This window comes from Sylvia atricapilla, chromosome 8 (genome assembly GCF_009819655.1).
Source record: "Sylvia atricapilla isolate bSylAtr1 chromosome 8, bSylAtr1.pri, whole genome shotgun sequence".
In the NCBI taxonomy this organism is placed as follows: domain Eukaryota; kingdom Metazoa; phylum Chordata; class Aves; order Passeriformes; family Sylviidae; genus Sylvia; species Sylvia atricapilla.
Window position 1 is genome coordinate 16,225,328 of NC_089147.1, and position 17,614 is coordinate 16,242,941.

A 17,614-nucleotide genomic window follows, 5' to 3' on the forward strand; every position below is an offset into this window, starting at 1 on the left:
GTTCAGGTGCTTAGGTGCAAATCTGTGACTGCTCCATTACTGCCTAACAGCACTTGAGGTTTATATAAACTCTCCAGTCTCTCTTGGTTCTGCATCTTTTCCTTTCTGGAAGTATGTGTATGTTTTTACAGCTAACCAGCTTGGCATTGAACCTGCATCATGACCAAAAGCTTCAGTATCTCCTAAAGCTTGGGCTGACAGGTTCCCTCACACAACTATCTGTGGTACTGACTGTCCACAGTTTCTCCTAGAAGGTGGTGCCAAGCGTGTCTTCTTTGGTTTTACCGTATTTGCTTACAGTGACAGGAATTCCAGAGGAGCCTGGAAGCGAAGGTTCCGCTCTCTTCTCTCCGTGGCAGGTCTGAAGCTCAGTCCGGCTGAGTGTGCCGGGCCGTGCCCGGTGCCCCGCGCTGCCGGCACTCCCCAGCGCTGCTGCCGCGGCTGCAGAGAGGAACGGAGAGCAGAGGGTTTGTTCTGCAGACCCCAAGGGGATGCTGGCACCCTGCAGCAGCCCGATGCTCTGTGAGGCACGCTGGAGGCTCATTGCCGCTCGCTGACCACCTCAGGGTAGGTCTCCTAAGTGCAGTGAGCACCACTCCCTCCTGTGCTGGCACTCCAGGATCCCCGGGAGGTGGCTGGTAGCGCCAGTGCTCGTTCCGGGTGTTTGTGTACCTCCTGCTGTGTTCTCAATGCCCCGCTGCTTTTTGCTGCAAGTGCCGACACCTCGTAGGTCTGGGAAGGAACAGAACTGTCTTGGAGTCTTTTATCAGCACCTACAGTGCATTCAGACTTTTTGCAGGCTTTAGGAAAGTGGTTTTTCCCTACAATGTTCCTCATCTTGCACTTGTCAGTGAATGCAGTCTCTTAGCCACAGGAAAGGTTACAAGAGAAATAAATTTTTCAAAGGGTAACTTTGTGATCAGAGCATGGTCAGATTCGACAGATAAAATGTATATTCCTTTTCTTCTTCTTCTTCTTCTTCTTTTGCATATGAATTTTTAAAGAAGTTGATAGTTTTCCATCAGAGTATCATCTTCCTAATTCAGGTCCCTGTCTGTATCCATGACATGGCAGCTCTGAGCAATGGCCAGTAGTGTGTTAAATGCTGCATGGTATTTACTAGCTGAGCTATCACTGGCACAAGATGCAGCACTGAATGCTGCCATTTCACACTTCAGTACTGCTTTCAAGTTGCTAAATAGATTCTTAAGCATGTAGGGGCAGGGAGTGAACACAAGAGCGTAGAATAAGGACCGGGCTTGGAGTCACTTTGTATATAATAGGTAGGTCCCAAAGGTACTTACAGCTGTTTTTTTCAAATACACTTAGAAGCAATGGACTTGATGGGACTGTTTTCCCTTGACTATTAAATGCATCTTGTTCATCTCCATATGTGAAATGTATTTAGGATAGGAATGAAAGAGAAGTACTGGAAGGCCTTTGTGAACACACGAGACTTGGGATGTCATCTTGTGGCTGTTGAAAGAAATGCAAGAACAGACTGTAAGTGTGCCTGAGTTTACTGCCTCTTTACACTGGTATAGGTGCAAGTTTCTCCAGATATTTTATCTTTAATTACACGATGGCTCTTTCTTTGTCAAGTACACGACAGTAGCTGTTAACTTCCTTACAGCCCATGCCAATAGTCAGGGATTGGGGCGACTACAGCAAGCAGTGACAGAAGTCATATGCTGCTTCATCATCAAAGAGTGCAGCCACTGGTGTTTGAAACTATGATGGCAGAGGCAGCAGGACTTTGACATACTGCTGCTAGTTATCCATTTTTGGTTATAAGCACTTTCAGTTTCACTTTAGCCTTTCCCTGGCTGTTCCAGCTGGCTGGCAAAACAAACTCATAGGAGGAGGAATTCTCGGGGTTAAGTAATTTCCTGTAATAAGGAGGAGTGGTATCAGGCACATCTACATTCTGCTCCCCTTTTCTGTGGCCTCGCAGGCCATTTGCCTCAGCTACTGGTAACTGGAGTGGTTCAGAGCTGGACTGGCCAAAGTGAACATCCCAGTCATCGGATGTACAGTGAGAGCAGCACCAAGTTGTTCCCGACACAGCTAAGGACTAAATCTTTGGTAACTGTTCCAGCTAGCCAAAAACCTGTTTCATGTTGGAGTCATGCACTGCAGCTGCACCAGGGATTACAGATTTGACTGGCACTGTATGTAAATATAAATGATCACCTTTTCTTTCTTGTGAAGATGTGCTGTCTTTTGTTTGTTACTGGGGCCGGCTGGCAGACAGAACAGCTTCTCAGACTTTTCAGTTATGTTTTTAATAGCACTGGCTAATTGAAGTGAAACGATCAAGCCTATGCATGCTTGAACAAAAAGGCATCTGGAAGAGGGTGAACTCCACTCAGAAGGGCAGTACCTGCCACTCTTCAAATGCTCTGTGAACAGGCTTGCTTGGATCTCTGCTCCACGCTCTTTGAAGTTAAATGCTTTCTAATTACAACCCTTAGAAGCAACACACTTTCTTGTCTTGCATGAAAATAAGTTTGCTGTGATTTTTACCGTTTGTCAGATTTATGGCACTGATTGAGACAGATTTTAATAGTGGATGATCAAACATTTGCTCATGCAAATTGCTGGTTATTTCTGGAGTGCTATTTCATCATTAGTGGAGGGACAATCCATCTGGATAGTGATTAGTTCCAGCTCTAAGCTCTCATTCAAGGGTCAAGATGCTTGGGAGTTTCTTGACAACAAAAAACGAAGGGTGGTGTTATATTTTCGACAGGGTGACTGCTGCTTGCTCCACTCTAGACATGGGGACTTCACATGATGGAAGCAATTTAATGTCAGAACTTTCCCCCAACTCCTCCAACCAAATAAGGTTACTTATTTTGCCTGACAAGTACATGCTTATTATTTTACAGTACTGTGTTATAAGAAAGTGTTTAGTATGTCACTAAATACAAAGACAGAAGGTTTTAAAGACTAATTAATTTTGTAGCTATTTTTGACATCTTTGTAAAGACAGCTGAAGTCTTTATCCAGTCAGAAATGAGGCAATCATACTAAATGCTGATTTCAGGTTCTGCTGCAGATTTCCTTTATTTCAAGGACCAAAGGATGTTCAGAGGTGCTTCTGTGTCAGCCCTCCGTGAAAGTGAGATAGAAGCACAGACTGTAACCTGATTTTTAGTGCAGATTATATTTTATGCTGCCTTGGGAGAGGGGAGTGAGGCAAAATGAGACACTTCCCATGTGCAGATCAGATTTCAAACTAGGGTTGATTCCAGGTCATGTATCCTCCTGTGTTTTGATTCATGATCATCTCTAAATACAAGCAGTATAGTGAAACTAGTCAACATATTTCTTTATTCATTTCCTAATTAATGAATAATTTAATGAGAACTTAGTGCAGTATTTCTTTATTCTTCACTGTACAGCTAACAATAAAAATACCTTAAATTCCAGGTCTATGACATTAAATCCTCTGATAGACATTACACAAGACCTAATACACTCTATTTTTGTAATAGTTGAAGAAAACTGGAAACTTGCATTTTACTTGTGGATAAGTTTATTTAAAATTTTGTCATTATATTAATGTACAATATAGCAATACAATGTATAATTCATTTCTATGTTTATTGACTTGTCAGGATACATGTATAGTGTTGTCACATCCGCAGCATGGCAAATAAGAATTTTAAGCAGCATGATGATGAAAACTTTGGAACTAGAAACAATGTATAACCTTTTCATTGCACTGTGATGTTTCTTTGGGAGACATACTTGTAAGTAGTGATTGATTTCCTTTAATTTAAAATGCAGAGTTTCAAAGTGTGCCCAAAAAAAAAAAAAAAAAAGTATTCTCAAAATATCTGTTAAAAAACAGAGATTGCAATAGCAGGCAGTTTTTCTGAGTGATTTTTATGAAAAATCCACTTTAAAAGCAGCCAGAACTTTACCATGCATAGATAACACTGAAGTAAAAAAAAGGGGGAGTTGTGGGTTATTCCTTGTTTTCAAAAAACACCTTCCATGACCTCTTGAACCTTGGATAATCTTATTAAAAGTCTTAATTATCATTTTACCATTCTAAATACAAGCAGATACAAAGGATGGAGAGCCTTGCTGATTTTGGTCCACAGCCAGGGGCGAAATTTCAGCACTACTTAAAAAGATAAAAAAATCTTCATGATGTTGGTTTCACGATCTTCATTGACAAATAATTCTGTTGGGGGAGGAGGAAGGAAACAAGAGAGGTAAAAAGATGTGCACAAAATCCTTCAGTGTAGTTTTGTAAAAGACATTTTAAATATTGAAATGGATCAAAATGTATTTAGGTAATTTCAGTTAAAATACAGTGAAAATAAGTAATTTTTTTCAGACTAATGTAGACTAGAGCCTAACTATTAACTATTTTAATTGTGTAGGCTATTAACTCTTCTAAAGCAGTTCTTTGTTCCATCTTTAATTAGTTAGGGTTAGTTTTACCCTAAATTTGAATTGTTTCTCAATAAAAATAATTTGAATTTTTTTATAGCTCTAAGGATATATTTCCTGTCTCCTGCTAAGGCAGAGGTGATAGACTCAGTCTGAGTCAGGAGTGTATCCTGTTGATGACTCCTGTCTAAGCTCATCCCACAGCTGAGGAACAGTAGCAGTCAGAAATTCTTACCGGCAGGGAATAGAGGAACACTGCAGCAAACAGGAGGAGGATCAGCAAGATGATAATGGCTATGAAGAGCCATTTAAACCTGCGCCACACAATAAACCTCATGGTCTTGCAGGGATTTGTAAACCAAAGGAAGGAAGTATCTGGCCGGCTGCATTTTGAAAGAAGTAAGTATTATTTATACTCTAAGACCAGGTAATACTTAAGCATGATATTATAACACTTTAAAACATGCTGGTCTGGAGGTAGAAGAAAACACAGTTCTGAAATGCAAGATAGCTGCAGTAAACATCTGCCATTAGTACTGAACCCACCTTGCATTTTATCCTAATGCTTGCAGGAGGAAACAAGATTGGCTTTTATAAATGGAGTTTTGCAAAGGATAACTGATGACTAATATATTGCTGCATGCATCAGAGTAGCTAGATATTGGGTATTTCTAAAGCTAGTAGGATAAAAGTATCTTACTTTGGTAGATCTAGTTTGGGGTTCATGTTGGGTTCATCTCTCCCTTTACCAGCTGGCCTTTCCTCAGCTTCTTTTTCATTGACTACTTCCAATGTCATTTCAACTTTACCCTTCAGAAAAAAGTGGCACAAGACAAGCATCTTACTGAAATTGCACTAATAAGACTTGCCTGGTACTTACACGGAATAGCCGGGATCAGCTCATGGTGTACATCTGTGTTTCTGATTTCCTCCTCAAAATCTACTGGCTTCTGTACTATGACAGTGTCACAACACAGTATCAGGAAAAGATACAAACATGGAAAAAGCCAAATCACTGGACATAAAAATCTGCTGATTCCTCTATAGTTCTAAGCTGTATTTTTTTTTTTCCAATTTGGCAAAACAAAAACAGTTCTTCTCTTCTTTCAAGAGCAACCCAAGGACTGCATATTTTCCAAATGACCATGTGTCTATTTTTTCATATTGCTGTGGCTTGAAAATGTTTCTGGATAGTTTTCCTCATTTATTAAATTCCAGTAATAAAGTTTTAAAGCAAAACCATTAGAAAGAAGAAGAAGACACCTTTGAAAGGCTTAATATGCTGCAAATGATAAATATACATTTATATTCTCTGTAAAACAGGTTAGAATGCTTTGGGCCTTCTGATTGCATACACAATCGCAAAGCTCATCTGGATTCTCAGTACAGAGATTTTGTTTGCTATGTACAAAAATGCTTTGGATTTAAACATTTTCCTTCAGTCTTTAATGCATTTGGAATGTCTCTGATGTTCTTCTGAGCAATAACATGATAGATTAAAGAATCACACAATCATTTAGGTTGGAAAAGACTTCTAAGATCACCAAGTCCACGTTGTCAAATAGACCATGGCACATCCAGTCCTTTTCTGAACACCTCTAAGGATGGTGACTCCACAGTCTCCCTGTACAGCCATTACAATGCTTAATACCCCTTTCTGTGAAGAAATTTTTCTTGTCCAAGCCAAATCTCCCCTGGCACAGCTCGAGGCTATGCATTCATTCACAGGACTTCATCATCTCCTTTGGCAAGATAGCACGACTCAACCTGGCACCACCAGTTTTTCAAGTTAAACAAAGTTAGCAATAAACTACATAAAGGAAGTATTACACTCACATTTTAAACTAAAAAATTGTTGCTGGACCAAATTCCTGGACTTGTGCATGGAATGTCCTATTTACCCCTCCTGTATCTATCCACTGAAAGCTAGCAGCTAAGTGGGAGGTTCTTTACAGTCTTTCTTTGTAATTTGAAGATTAAGGTAAGCACGTCTGAAGTACTTTTAAAAGAAGTAATAAGCTTACCGCTAAAATACGGGAGCCATCCTTTTCAACGTAACATGGCCACCATCCTTTCATGGATTTCTGTTCAAAGAGAGAGGCAGTCTTGGAAGCCTTCTGGGAACTGTCTGCCTTGTATTCTGGAATCATGTCTATGTTACACTTCTCAGCAACTTTTGCTGGAATGATTGTTTTATGTAAATCAAGTTCCACAAAGCCTAGGAGGCAGATACAAAAACAAAACACTGCATAACACAACCAACCATACAGCACAGCAGCTCAACCCTTGCTCTCCCTAAACATATACATACAGGAACTACAGGAAAGGCAATCAACAGACACATGATATTCTTGTTTGTCTGAAGATGTTGTGAGGCAGGGAAGTGGGACACATTGGGTTTAAGTCCCTCTTGCTGGTATTGATACATTTGATTTAGCAAGCTGGACTCCTCCTTCTTTAATGCAAGATTGCTTGATTCTTTACTAGAGGGTTTTTTTCCACACACATCTAAATGGAAGATACCCAAATACAGCAATGTAATAAGTAATTTCTGACAGTTAAATGCATAATTTAGCAAATTTTGATGATGGTTATAAATCAGCTGCTTTGCTTGTTTTCAGATGTTGAGGCCTATATAGTTTGTATGTAAGCTAAAGACTTTGGAGCAGTCTTAATACAGGGCAGAGAATCCCATGCAGAGCAGAATCTCTAGGGAAGGTAGGGATTAATAACAGTGTGAAGTAGATTGCTTAAACCTAAATTACATACTATTGTCAGTACTCTTATTTAGAACTGAAGTGCCCTTGCTTAAGTAATTTTACTTAAAGAAAGAAGCAAAGTAAATTTTCATGCACATTCTCATTTCATGTGCCTTGTGAGAGGGTTTACCTGAATAAAAAGTATCGTGGTTTACCTGCCAGTAAGCCTTTACTGAGTGACTACTTATTTATTCAGTAAGCCTGTGCTGTGAAGGAAATCTGGAGTATATTTCCATGCTTAGTGTCTCAGTGTAAATGCAATCCTTATGCGATAATTTCAGATTGTTCCCTTTGATATCCTGCTTTGAGACAAGAGTAAATATTTTCATTCAAAATCTTACCCAGATAGTCATCCAAGGAGAACTTGTCGTTATCCCAAATTTGAATGATCAGTTTAGGTGGGATTCTGAATTCTGTCTTGTCAAGACTCCAAAAATGTTCCTAAAATATTAAAAAACAAATACCATACCTTTAAAAATTACTTATGGAAATTCGAAGCTGGGGTCTGCTAGAAATTGTGAATTCTGGGGTTGGTGGAAGTATTAATCTTGCCCTGCTAAAAGCAGACTGCTGTCGTTGCCAGCATGTTGTTCCTGGCCCAAAGGCAAAATGAATCTGTTCACAACAGCAACGTGAGAAAGTAAATGGAACTGAGCCAGATTGTCTCTTTCAATATGTAGGTACAAATTACCAGGCTCACTAGAATCTGTATTCTAAGCATTGAAATCTTTGGAAATACTTACCTTTTTAGAAACTAAACAGAGTTGCTCTGCTGGGAGATAGTCAAAAGGAAAAACAAATCTCCAGTTAAAGTTCCCTTCGCCATCTAATGATCGGTAGTGGACATCAGTTTTCTGCTTGTTTTCTTCATTACCAGGCATCCATCTGAAAATATGGAGAGATGTGTCTGGTGTTTGCAGTGAGACAACACTGGTGCCTGTTTGTACTGGAACTGTGTCATTGAGGGGCTGCAGACAAGCTGTAAGAACTGCACGCAGAGGGCTGGGGAGTTTTTCACACCCCCTTTGCAGTTTGGTTCCAATTTGGCACTGTAAATAGGAACATCTGAACTGAATTTCTGATCTAAGACCAGTACTGTATCAGCAGTGAGTTGCTGAGTTCTTTCTAGCAAGAAATTGGATCTGCCTAGTAGTATATTTCTCTGTTTTCTATTGCTCTTTTATATTAAGACCAGGGAATGTAAAAATTAAGAATCCAAGTTATGCAGTACTAAAGCTAACTCTCCGCCTTTTCAGTTGCTGTCTGTCTCAAGAGATGAAATTCTGGGATCTTTTACCACACATTTACTGGCCATGCTTTATCTCATAACACTTCTGTACTTCTCTGAGGTTAGCATTTTACTTGGCTGAGCCAAATCATATTTGAAACCCATGGTCAAGGTGTTCCCAGGACATTCTGAATGTTATCCATTTTTAATTTTACATGAGAGAATGCTCTTACCCCTTCACATAAATGTCACTCATTTCTTCTCCTGTGATGCTCTTTTCATCCAGAAGGACATCTTTGGTGTTCCAGATGATCACACGTAAAATATACCTAAGAGAGATGTTTGGGGCAAGAGATTTGGATTGCTTTGTCAGGGCTGCCAGAGGGTATGCAGAATGTGGGGATACTCACTTCTTGGCTTTGCGGGGAGTGATGTTGAACGGAGGGCCTGGAGGTCCTAAGCTTTTGGGGAAAACATCCACCCACATCTGCAGCTTTCCCTATAGCAGTGAAGAAGATGGATGAGGGACTGTTTGCTGCATATAGGTTTGTCATGGCCCCTTAATTTTTCAGGTAAGTTTTCTGGTTTCTACAGAAACTTCCTTTAAAAAGCTGTGTTTTATTATGTTTCTAGACTAACACTTTTACATTTTAAGCCAAGCAATAATGATTTGTACCCCTGTTCTCCCTGAGAGATACCACACCATTAGCAACATGACATAAACCTGGAGTGCTCCATTTCTGCCTTTGAGAAACCATAACCAAGCCAGTTCACAGTACCTGGGAGATGTTGGGCTGGAAAGTGCTATGTAAAGTTCTTGTTTCCACATGTTCAGGTACCAAACCCTGGGTTCTGAGGATATGAAGGGCTAACCGCTCTTCACCTGGACCAAGATGCTGATGCAAGATTTTGTTAGCTTCTGAAATAAAAGAAATGGAAAAAAACCCCAGGGGCTTATGAACTAGAATTTGCATTTGAACTTTAAAAAACCTCAACCAAACAAAAATCCCCAGATATTTAGAATAAAAGTGTGTTCAACTGGGAGAAAAATCAAAGATATTTTTCTAGTATTCCATAAATAACTGGAAAGTTTTATATTTTATGAATGTAAATTTAAAACATACATATAAAGTAAGTGAAACAACTCACCAGCTTCCTCCAAAGTATAGTCTTGGCCCCCATAGTTAATCTTTCTGCCATTCTCAGAGAGGACCGGAGGAGCATAGCCTTTAAACCTGGCTACATTTTGCAGTAACTGGGTGGGTTTTAGTTGATCACGCCAGGTATTCACACCTGAACTTTTATGAACACAAAAGAAACATATGCTAAAATTATTCACCTTTCAGGGCATTTACACATCATGTAAAACATATTCATTAACTCAGAAAGAGCAGCACTGTATCTTTCTACATTGAGGGCTCTGGAGTTTGATACAGTGACATAATTTTGTATCAGCTCAATTATCTTCCAAGACAGAGTGTACTTTTCTTTATGTATCAAAATAATTTACACTCACAGATGCTTTCATATTTACTTGCAACAGTAGGTCAGAAAGTTCTGTTAAATGTGAGTTCTCTGGACAGAATCACTGTATTGAGAAATATTAAAATATTTGATGCCATGGTTTTCAGTGAAGGCTGTTCTGAAGATTTACAGCTCCACTTGGAATTTAGATGATAGAACAAGCACAACAAATACCCTTGAGAAGCCACAGCATTGTTTTTTAACCATAGAATTAAGGTGCTTTAGTGATTGAGTACTAGGTCTTACAGATGATTTTCAACAGACAAAATTACTTACATCCAGTACTGCTGGGGGATGCCACAGTGAGATCCATAACGAGAAAGGAATCTGTTTTCCAGATCAATTATGGTTTCACCCACTTTTTCATCACGAGTCAATGCGTCATAATCATAGACTGAAATTTTCAGATCCTTTTCTTGAGGCAAGAAGCAGCTGAGTTCATACATTCTAAACATAAAAATTCCCTGTTAAAGCTCTTTTGAGAAATGATTCTTATTTTTGAACTTAAAAATACAACTTGAAAAAAATCAATTACTAGTTTGTTTTTGAGCAATAGCCTTTAGAAGGCATTAAAAGGATGCTTCAAGAGCTGATAAATCTAGCAGCAATTATCTTTCATGCTTTGATTTCTATTTGCACCTATAAATAATTTCACTTTTACTCCTCTGGATATTACCTCCTTCCTTTCTGCACAATGTATTACTTAGATGTTTTCTGTGCATTAGCTTGAACTGGGACTGAGGAAGGAAGTTACTTTGTGTCTGTAATCAGGTATCTTTGCTGTCTATTTCTTTGCATAATTTGAAAGATTGAAAACCTCTAAGCACATCACTGCAAAATATGCTTTTCAAACCCTTTATAATCCTTCTAAGTGCTCCTCTCTGAACCTTCTAAGTTATCAAAATCCTCCTACAACTCTAAACGAGACCCAGAATTTCAAAGAAATTATGCAGATGATGTAACTTTTCATTCCTAACTGCTGTTTTTCATTCATATATTTCAATGGTGTCATTAACCTTTGATGGAAAGACCAGTCTACTGGAAGTGCATGCTAAGCTGATAACTTGTGAGATGCATCTAGTTTTCAGAGTTAAAATGTCTTCCATATTCCATAAGCATATTTTATTATTTTTATACGCCTAACACATGCTGATTTTAAGATATATAAATTTGTGCAATTTACCCAGATGACACAGAAAATCTGTGGATTAGCCAAACATCTGTATTTTCCAGTGATTTCAAAGGAAAATACCTTATGCAACTTTACTCACAATTAAGTGCCAGTATATAACTATGAATAGAGCACTGAATGTTTCAAGTAATGGTTTACCTTAAAAAAAAATAGGAAAACATTCTAAAATACAGTAAATTGAAAATACAAAAAGTTATGTTACCTGCCAAAGATTGGGTTGAGGGTATTAGGCACATAATGATCCCTGTCTTCAATTACTTTTTTACTTAGAGAGATTTTAATATAAGGATCACACTATTTAAAATAAGAAAAAAAAAAAGAATATTGTTAAGAAATAGTTATCAAGGCTAACATCATTGAAAGCATAGGAGAGCAGTGAGCTGCCAGACGAAAGCCAACAGCCTCACCAGCCCGTTGTTGTCCTGGGGCTGGAGCTGCAGGGCTCGGATGATGTAGATCCTCACGAGGCACTCCTGGGGCCCGCTGTCGGGCAGCTCCCGGAACTGCCGCGGGGGAGCTGGAATTGCGGGATCGTCCGGCAACGCGTAGATCTTAAACGACCCCTAGAAAACGGTATAAAGACGTGGCCAAGATAAATGTGGAAAAGTCACTCTGCTAAGCCTGGTTTTTCTTATTTATCCTACACATACGCACTCTGTTTTATATAGGAATAGCAAAATTATAGCCTGGTCCATAGTGACTTACAAGTGTTTTATCTTAGTGGGTTTGGGGTGATAAGACTAAAAAGACAAGGTTATATCCTTTGACAATTTAACTCAATTCAGCTGTTTTGATGTCAACACAATTACTCAGTTTTGCCCCAAATACTTTTTATTTGTTTCTCTCTCCAAAAACATCATTCAAGGGTTGGAGGATTTTTGATTGGTTGGTTTGGTTGCTTTTATCTACATTAGCATTATTTTAATCTATAGAAGTCACAGAAGCACAGAAAGAGTACAAAATACCTTTTCCAAAATCATTCTAAAAATGTGCTTTTTTTGGAATTTGAGTCCTGTTTGAGAGGTTATCTGGGAAGGTTACATTAGCAGGAATTGTATTTCTTTTCAATTAAAATGTAGCACATCTCACATGAGCAACGGGCCTGAAGATGGGCCTGTAGCTCAGCAGTTATGAGTATCTGTTGCCCCTACTAATGCACACACCAATATTTAAGCTGAAATGCTTGAATGTAATCGACTTAAATAACCACTTACATAAAGACTGCAACCAGCATTTGTTTGTTACCCATCATTTGACATATACCTTGAATTCCCCAACCACTGATGGATCATCACTCTCCTCAGATTTCCCTCTGTACAGTTTAAATGTATCACAGAAGTCTGTTAAGTTATTGAATTCAGGTACTTTTTCCAATTCACAGTCATACACCTTAAAAAAAGAAAAAAAAGGAAAGTTTAGCAATTATCACATATATCAGTTCCACCACAGTGGCACTGCAAAGTATTTTATGTTTGACGGAATATTTTAAGGAACCAAAGCTTTTGGAACTGATTTTATATCAAAGTGGGAGCAAATGAAATATTTTGAAGAACATATGATAAAGCTTAATGTAGGCTTGGTTAAAACAAGAGTAAGTAGCATGTCCTAAGCTTATCTTTACTTTCTTTCTTTTCTGTATTAGGTAAGAAATGAAAGTAGTCTCACTTCAAATTTTAGCCAACAAAACGTAAAAGTACTGATTCTCTGTGCTCATACTTTCTTAATGGTATGTTTACTTAGGACCTACCTGGCACCCAAAGAAGTCAAGCGTAAAATTCCCTTTGACTGAAGGCAATAATATATCTCTTAATAAGTGCAGTTAATAAGAAGAGAAGCCAAGATACCTTCTTAAAAGATATCATTAAATCATATCAATTAGTAAAGAACTAATTTTATATAGTAAAATTTTGAAGAGCATTTAAAAGTAAAAAAAGGGAGAGTTTTGAACAGGTCTTGGGCCTATAAACTCTGAAATATGTTAATTTATTTTATCCTGAGCAATACCTTTAAAGTGTCATATCCTTTTTTAATGTACTGTCCACATTTTTCATATTCTCCTATTGAAGCATAAAATTTGCTCCACCAATCCACAATTTCTTCCTCCTTCAAAAAAAAAAAAAAAAAAAAAAAAGGTTTTATTGGGAGATAAAAAATATCTCTTTCCCATCATACTTTACAGCAGACATAATGAATAATTTACCATAGTAACAAATAATATACTCTAAAACTTATTATCAGTTAGGTAGTATTAAAACTTTATCTGAAAGAAAATTAGAATATAATAATTAAGGCAGTTTCAGATCTACCTCATTGTTAACCAAATGCAGTTAAAAAGTAGTTGAGTCTTGCCCCTTAAATATAGTACTTCAGTTAGCCTCATGTTACCTAGATACCAGCAATCTATACTTTCTACTAATACAGTATTTCTGTGGGTTATTTTCTATTTTTATTTAAGTCTGATAATCACTGTTTAAGAAAGTGCTATTTTCTGAGTTCACAAGGATTGCATAATATAATTTGCCCCTGAAAACAAACTTCCAATGGTAATAAATAGCATTCATTGTCTATGAATGAAAACAGAATGAATATTCATCCACTGTGTAAATCTGAGTTTTTAAAGATTGTTTTGACTTACAGAGAATTTTAAAGTATTATGCAGATCATTAAAGGTGAGGGTTTGTTTGGGCTGTTTTGGGTTTGTTGGGGTTTTTTTTATATATAGGGCTTCCTATTTCAGTCTTGCATATTTTTCCTAAATTTACCATGTTACAAGTTCACTGCAGGTTTTATATCAAACACTTCTAGAGATTACTGTTTTCACCCACACGCTTAAAATGCTAATTTGTAGGCAGTACTGGTATACTGGTTTTCAATTGGAGAAAGCAATGTGTAGATTTTTTTAAGTAGTATACATTACCTTTTCTGTGAGCTGCTCATGAAGATCAAGTCATAAAAAAGAGCAAAATAAAATCAATGGTAAGGATATGATTCATAGAATTTTATACAGTTAAACATGTTTTAAATGTTTAGGAGTTTGTATAGAGTAAGTGTGCAAAGTAAGTTACTAACATTAATAATTTAGAAATGCTTTTGAAGAATATTCAGGCACCATGTATTTAACTTGATATTTCTGTGCTGTCAGAAAAGCAGAATGTTCTAGATATTGAATTGGAGCATGCACATATATATACATATACATTTTAGAAAGTGGGGTTTTCAGGACTGTAAGATATTATTACCCTGTGTTTTGTTCTTTGTGTAACAACAACAACAACAACAAAAAAATTGTGTCTATAGATTTATCCATTTAAGTGTAAGAACAATCCAAAATGCACAATCCAAAATGCTTCACCTATTAAATCACAGATACTAAGACCCGCTAGTGCATTCAGAGCAAGCATCATGCATTCCATCTGGAAGCCACAATTAGCAAGTGTCAATTCTGCTACTTTTTATACAATATAACTTGTGCTTTCATTTAAAAGCATTAGCCATTAATTTTTGTGCAAAGCAGAAGAAATATCCAAAACATTTTATGAATACAGGCCAAATGCATCAATAGTGAGGACATCACTCTGGTATATCAATCTCATTTACTCCCATTTCTGCTCTCTTAAGTAATTATTTCACTGGGATGTTCAGGTCTATCATATTTTACTAGTCTAGTCTACCTTCAAATCATAAATACAGCACATTCTTACCAGATAAGCATGGAACTGTCATTTTCTAAAGACAGCTGGAGGGATTTTTTTTGTGGAAACATCATCATTTATAAAACTTACTGGCAGAATTAATGAGGTAATTTTTAATAGTTTGCCATATTTAAATTTCACTTTTTTTAAATACTGGTTTGTAATGTTGACAATGTAAAGGTTAGCTTGCATAATTATGCAATCATAAGTTAAAGACCAAATTGAATGCCTTTTCACAAAATACACTGTGTGGAACTCTGAATCTTTCATCAAAGCATAATGTTGGAGGAGTTTAAATCAGAGGTTATGTTTTGGGTTTGTATTTTTTTCCCTTGATATACCTCAAAATGTCTTTTCAAATAATGCACTTGGCAGTTTTGGGAAGAAGTAGTTAAGGAGAAAAATAAAACCATAAGATCTTCCTTAAAAATTCCCAGAGCAAATAATAGTCTTCAATATTCAGATATTATTGTTACTAAAAGTTGCAATCACAATGTGCTCATAGAATGCCAAAACACCATTTGCCAAAACAAGAATAAAAAGCCATATGATAAGTTAGAGATTTTGGAGTGAAATATTCACATGGTAAAAACAATGTAATGTTGCTGTCCTTTTAAAAATGTACCCAGTAACTTCACTGTAGATGGTTATACATGAGGTGATCAAGACATTAACATTTAACTATTATCTTTTAAAAAAATCTGGAATTATGGAAAAAAAAAAACTAAGATGCAGTGGATCCCTAGGAAAGTCAGTTAGAATTTTTTAATTGTAATTTTATTTTCCAGGAAGTAGACTTCTAAACAAAGTTTAAATATTAATAGCATAGTGAAATAATTCCTGTTTATTTTTTTGCTTTTATCACACATATTCAAAGTAAGCTGACACACAAAAGAAGTTTTCAGTAGTTCATACATATTGCATATATGCATAGTAAGATTTTCAGAGCAAGAATACCTTAATATAACTAATCCTACTGGACTTTTGAGCATTATCTCCTCCAAAATCTCTCTCTGGCAGAGCTGCCAAGGCCCCACAGGTTAACACTGCTCCCCATCCGACCCTGGTCACCTGCATGCATCAGTTTGGTACATACATGCACTGTTGTTGGAGAAGCCATTTTGCTGAGTGCTGTTGACATACTGCTTAAACACTGGAAATTGGAATGTAGTTGATGAAATTTTGGCATTTTGTGTCCTCAGGGTGTTGTCTGCATAGCACTTGCACTTTCCACAGTTTCACTTTTTTCAATTTGGATTGTTCTGAGTTTTTATTGTTCTAATATGGATGCTTTCACTGTATCTAATGTTATGTTTGGCTTGAGTGACATCAAACTAAAAGAAATTGTCTTTCTGCTTATGTAGCACTTAAAATTTTCCCTTTTTAGTTGAAATGAAGCACACAAATAAAATCAGTTTTACCAGTAACTTTGAAGTCCTAAGTCTTCCTTATTTTTGAAGTATTTTTCCTTATAATTTTTAAAGAAAATAATAGTTCTCTGTTCCAAATATTATTAGGATATATATACTACTTGTATTAGAAGAGAAAAACTATTTCAGATAAAAACTCAAGACTGTTCTAAATTAAATATTAATGACAATTTACATGTATGATGACAGTAATCACAAGATCATGGTCTATGATATACTTAAAATTAGAGTCTGAATATGATGGCAAGAAGAAGTAAGTTGAGGTAAGAACAAGGAAGTCAATACTCAAATAGAAAGTTCAGAAGTTTAAATTAAATAGTATTCAATTTGGGACTGCTGTAACAACATAAAATATTCTGCATTTTCGAAAGTCAAAACTGTGGATTAAGAACCTGCAAAATTGCTATATATTAAAGGGTGTAACTTCTCTGCTTCCTTTAATGTAACAGGCCATCAGAAATCTATGAAAACACCTTCTAGACAAGGGAAACATTTTACAGTACTAAAAGAATTAACATTTTTTCCTTAAAAATGTACTGTTTGGAATCTCTCTTCAGTCATGTTTCAACTCAAGAGTAAAATTCTGTAAGCAGAATTAGTTTTTACCTGGAAAGTAAAACTGTATTGTGGTGGTCCCGAAAGAATCAGAGCAGTAAAGAGACAAGGCACAACAGAAAAGGAAAAGAAGTGTTAGTGCAGAAAAAAATTGTTTCAGTGGTAATGGGTTTGGATGGCTTCAAGGTAAGAAATTTTGGCCAAGCAATGACTGTGATAAAATGAAGGGCTGAAGGACCAGAACATACACCTACTTCTAATTCCTTTAACTAGAACTGAACACTCTGTGCACAATCAGGCTGCTCTAACCACCAGCAGTGGGAACTGAGGGATGTTCTATCACATGCTTTCAGTAGCTCTTGAACAAGTGAATTAATTCTTAAGCTACTGGTGAATTTGACCAAGCACAAAATGTTACAGTTTGATGTTTACTATATAAAAACAAAGATTATAATTATTTAAAAAGTTCCATTGCTTTCCTGTCACCAAGTAACTTTCTCCCATCTGGCTTTCCACAGGGTTGCATGTGTTTCTGACAATTTTGCTGTCTAGATAGTTCTTCCTCAGAAATCAGAGATCTTAAGAACAGAGTCAAGCATCAAATTTCAAAGATTACCTGAGCTGTTAGCAGTGGCTGTGTGTCTTCCATATCAATTACTGTATCCAGGCGAGGTGCAGCAGAGAGCAGACTAACTGTAAGCCAAAGGTTTTATTAAGGCAATGTGTTGCGGGAAAAATATCTTACTAAACAGTAATCAGATTTAAATCCAGACAGTTACAGAAGATGGAAAATAATTAATTGCCACTTTTTGCTAAAAACAGAC

The 17,614-nt window shown here is 36.9% G+C and overlaps 1 protein-coding gene across 2 annotated transcripts in view; it reads right to left on the reverse strand.

Annotated features, from left to right (window-relative positions):
• Positions 1–3,840: 3,840 nt before the first annotated feature.
• MYOF (myoferlin) overlaps positions 3,841–17,614 on the reverse strand; it is a 61,042-nt gene continuing 47,268 nt past the window's right edge. For both annotated transcript variants that reach the window (XM_066323830.1, XM_066323829.1), the window contains 17 exons: positions 17,407–17,483; positions 14,031–14,042; positions 13,118–13,216; positions 12,377–12,502; positions 11,521–11,676; positions 11,316–11,407; positions 10,198–10,368; positions 9,547–9,695; positions 9,177–9,316; positions 8,808–8,896; positions 8,631–8,726; positions 7,913–8,054; positions 7,511–7,610; positions 6,435–6,628; positions 5,111–5,220; positions 4,646–4,793; positions 3,841–4,198 (listed from right to left, as the gene is read on the reverse strand). In XM_066323830.1, coding sequence (XP_066179927.1) covers positions 4,160–4,198; positions 4,646–4,793; positions 5,111–5,220; positions 6,435–6,628; positions 7,511–7,610; positions 7,913–8,054; positions 8,631–8,726; positions 8,808–8,896; positions 9,177–9,316; positions 9,547–9,695; positions 10,198–10,368; positions 11,316–11,407; positions 11,521–11,676; positions 12,377–12,502; positions 13,118–13,216; positions 14,031–14,042; positions 17,407–17,483 — 1,940 coding nt within the window. In that variant the 3' untranslated portion in view covers positions 3,841–4,159. The remainder of the gene's footprint in view (positions 4,199–4,645; positions 4,794–5,110; positions 5,221–6,434; positions 6,629–7,510; positions 7,611–7,912; positions 8,055–8,630; positions 8,727–8,807; positions 8,897–9,176; positions 9,317–9,546; positions 9,696–10,197; positions 10,369–11,315; positions 11,408–11,520; positions 11,677–12,376; positions 12,503–13,117; positions 13,217–14,030; positions 14,043–17,406; positions 17,484–17,614) is intronic.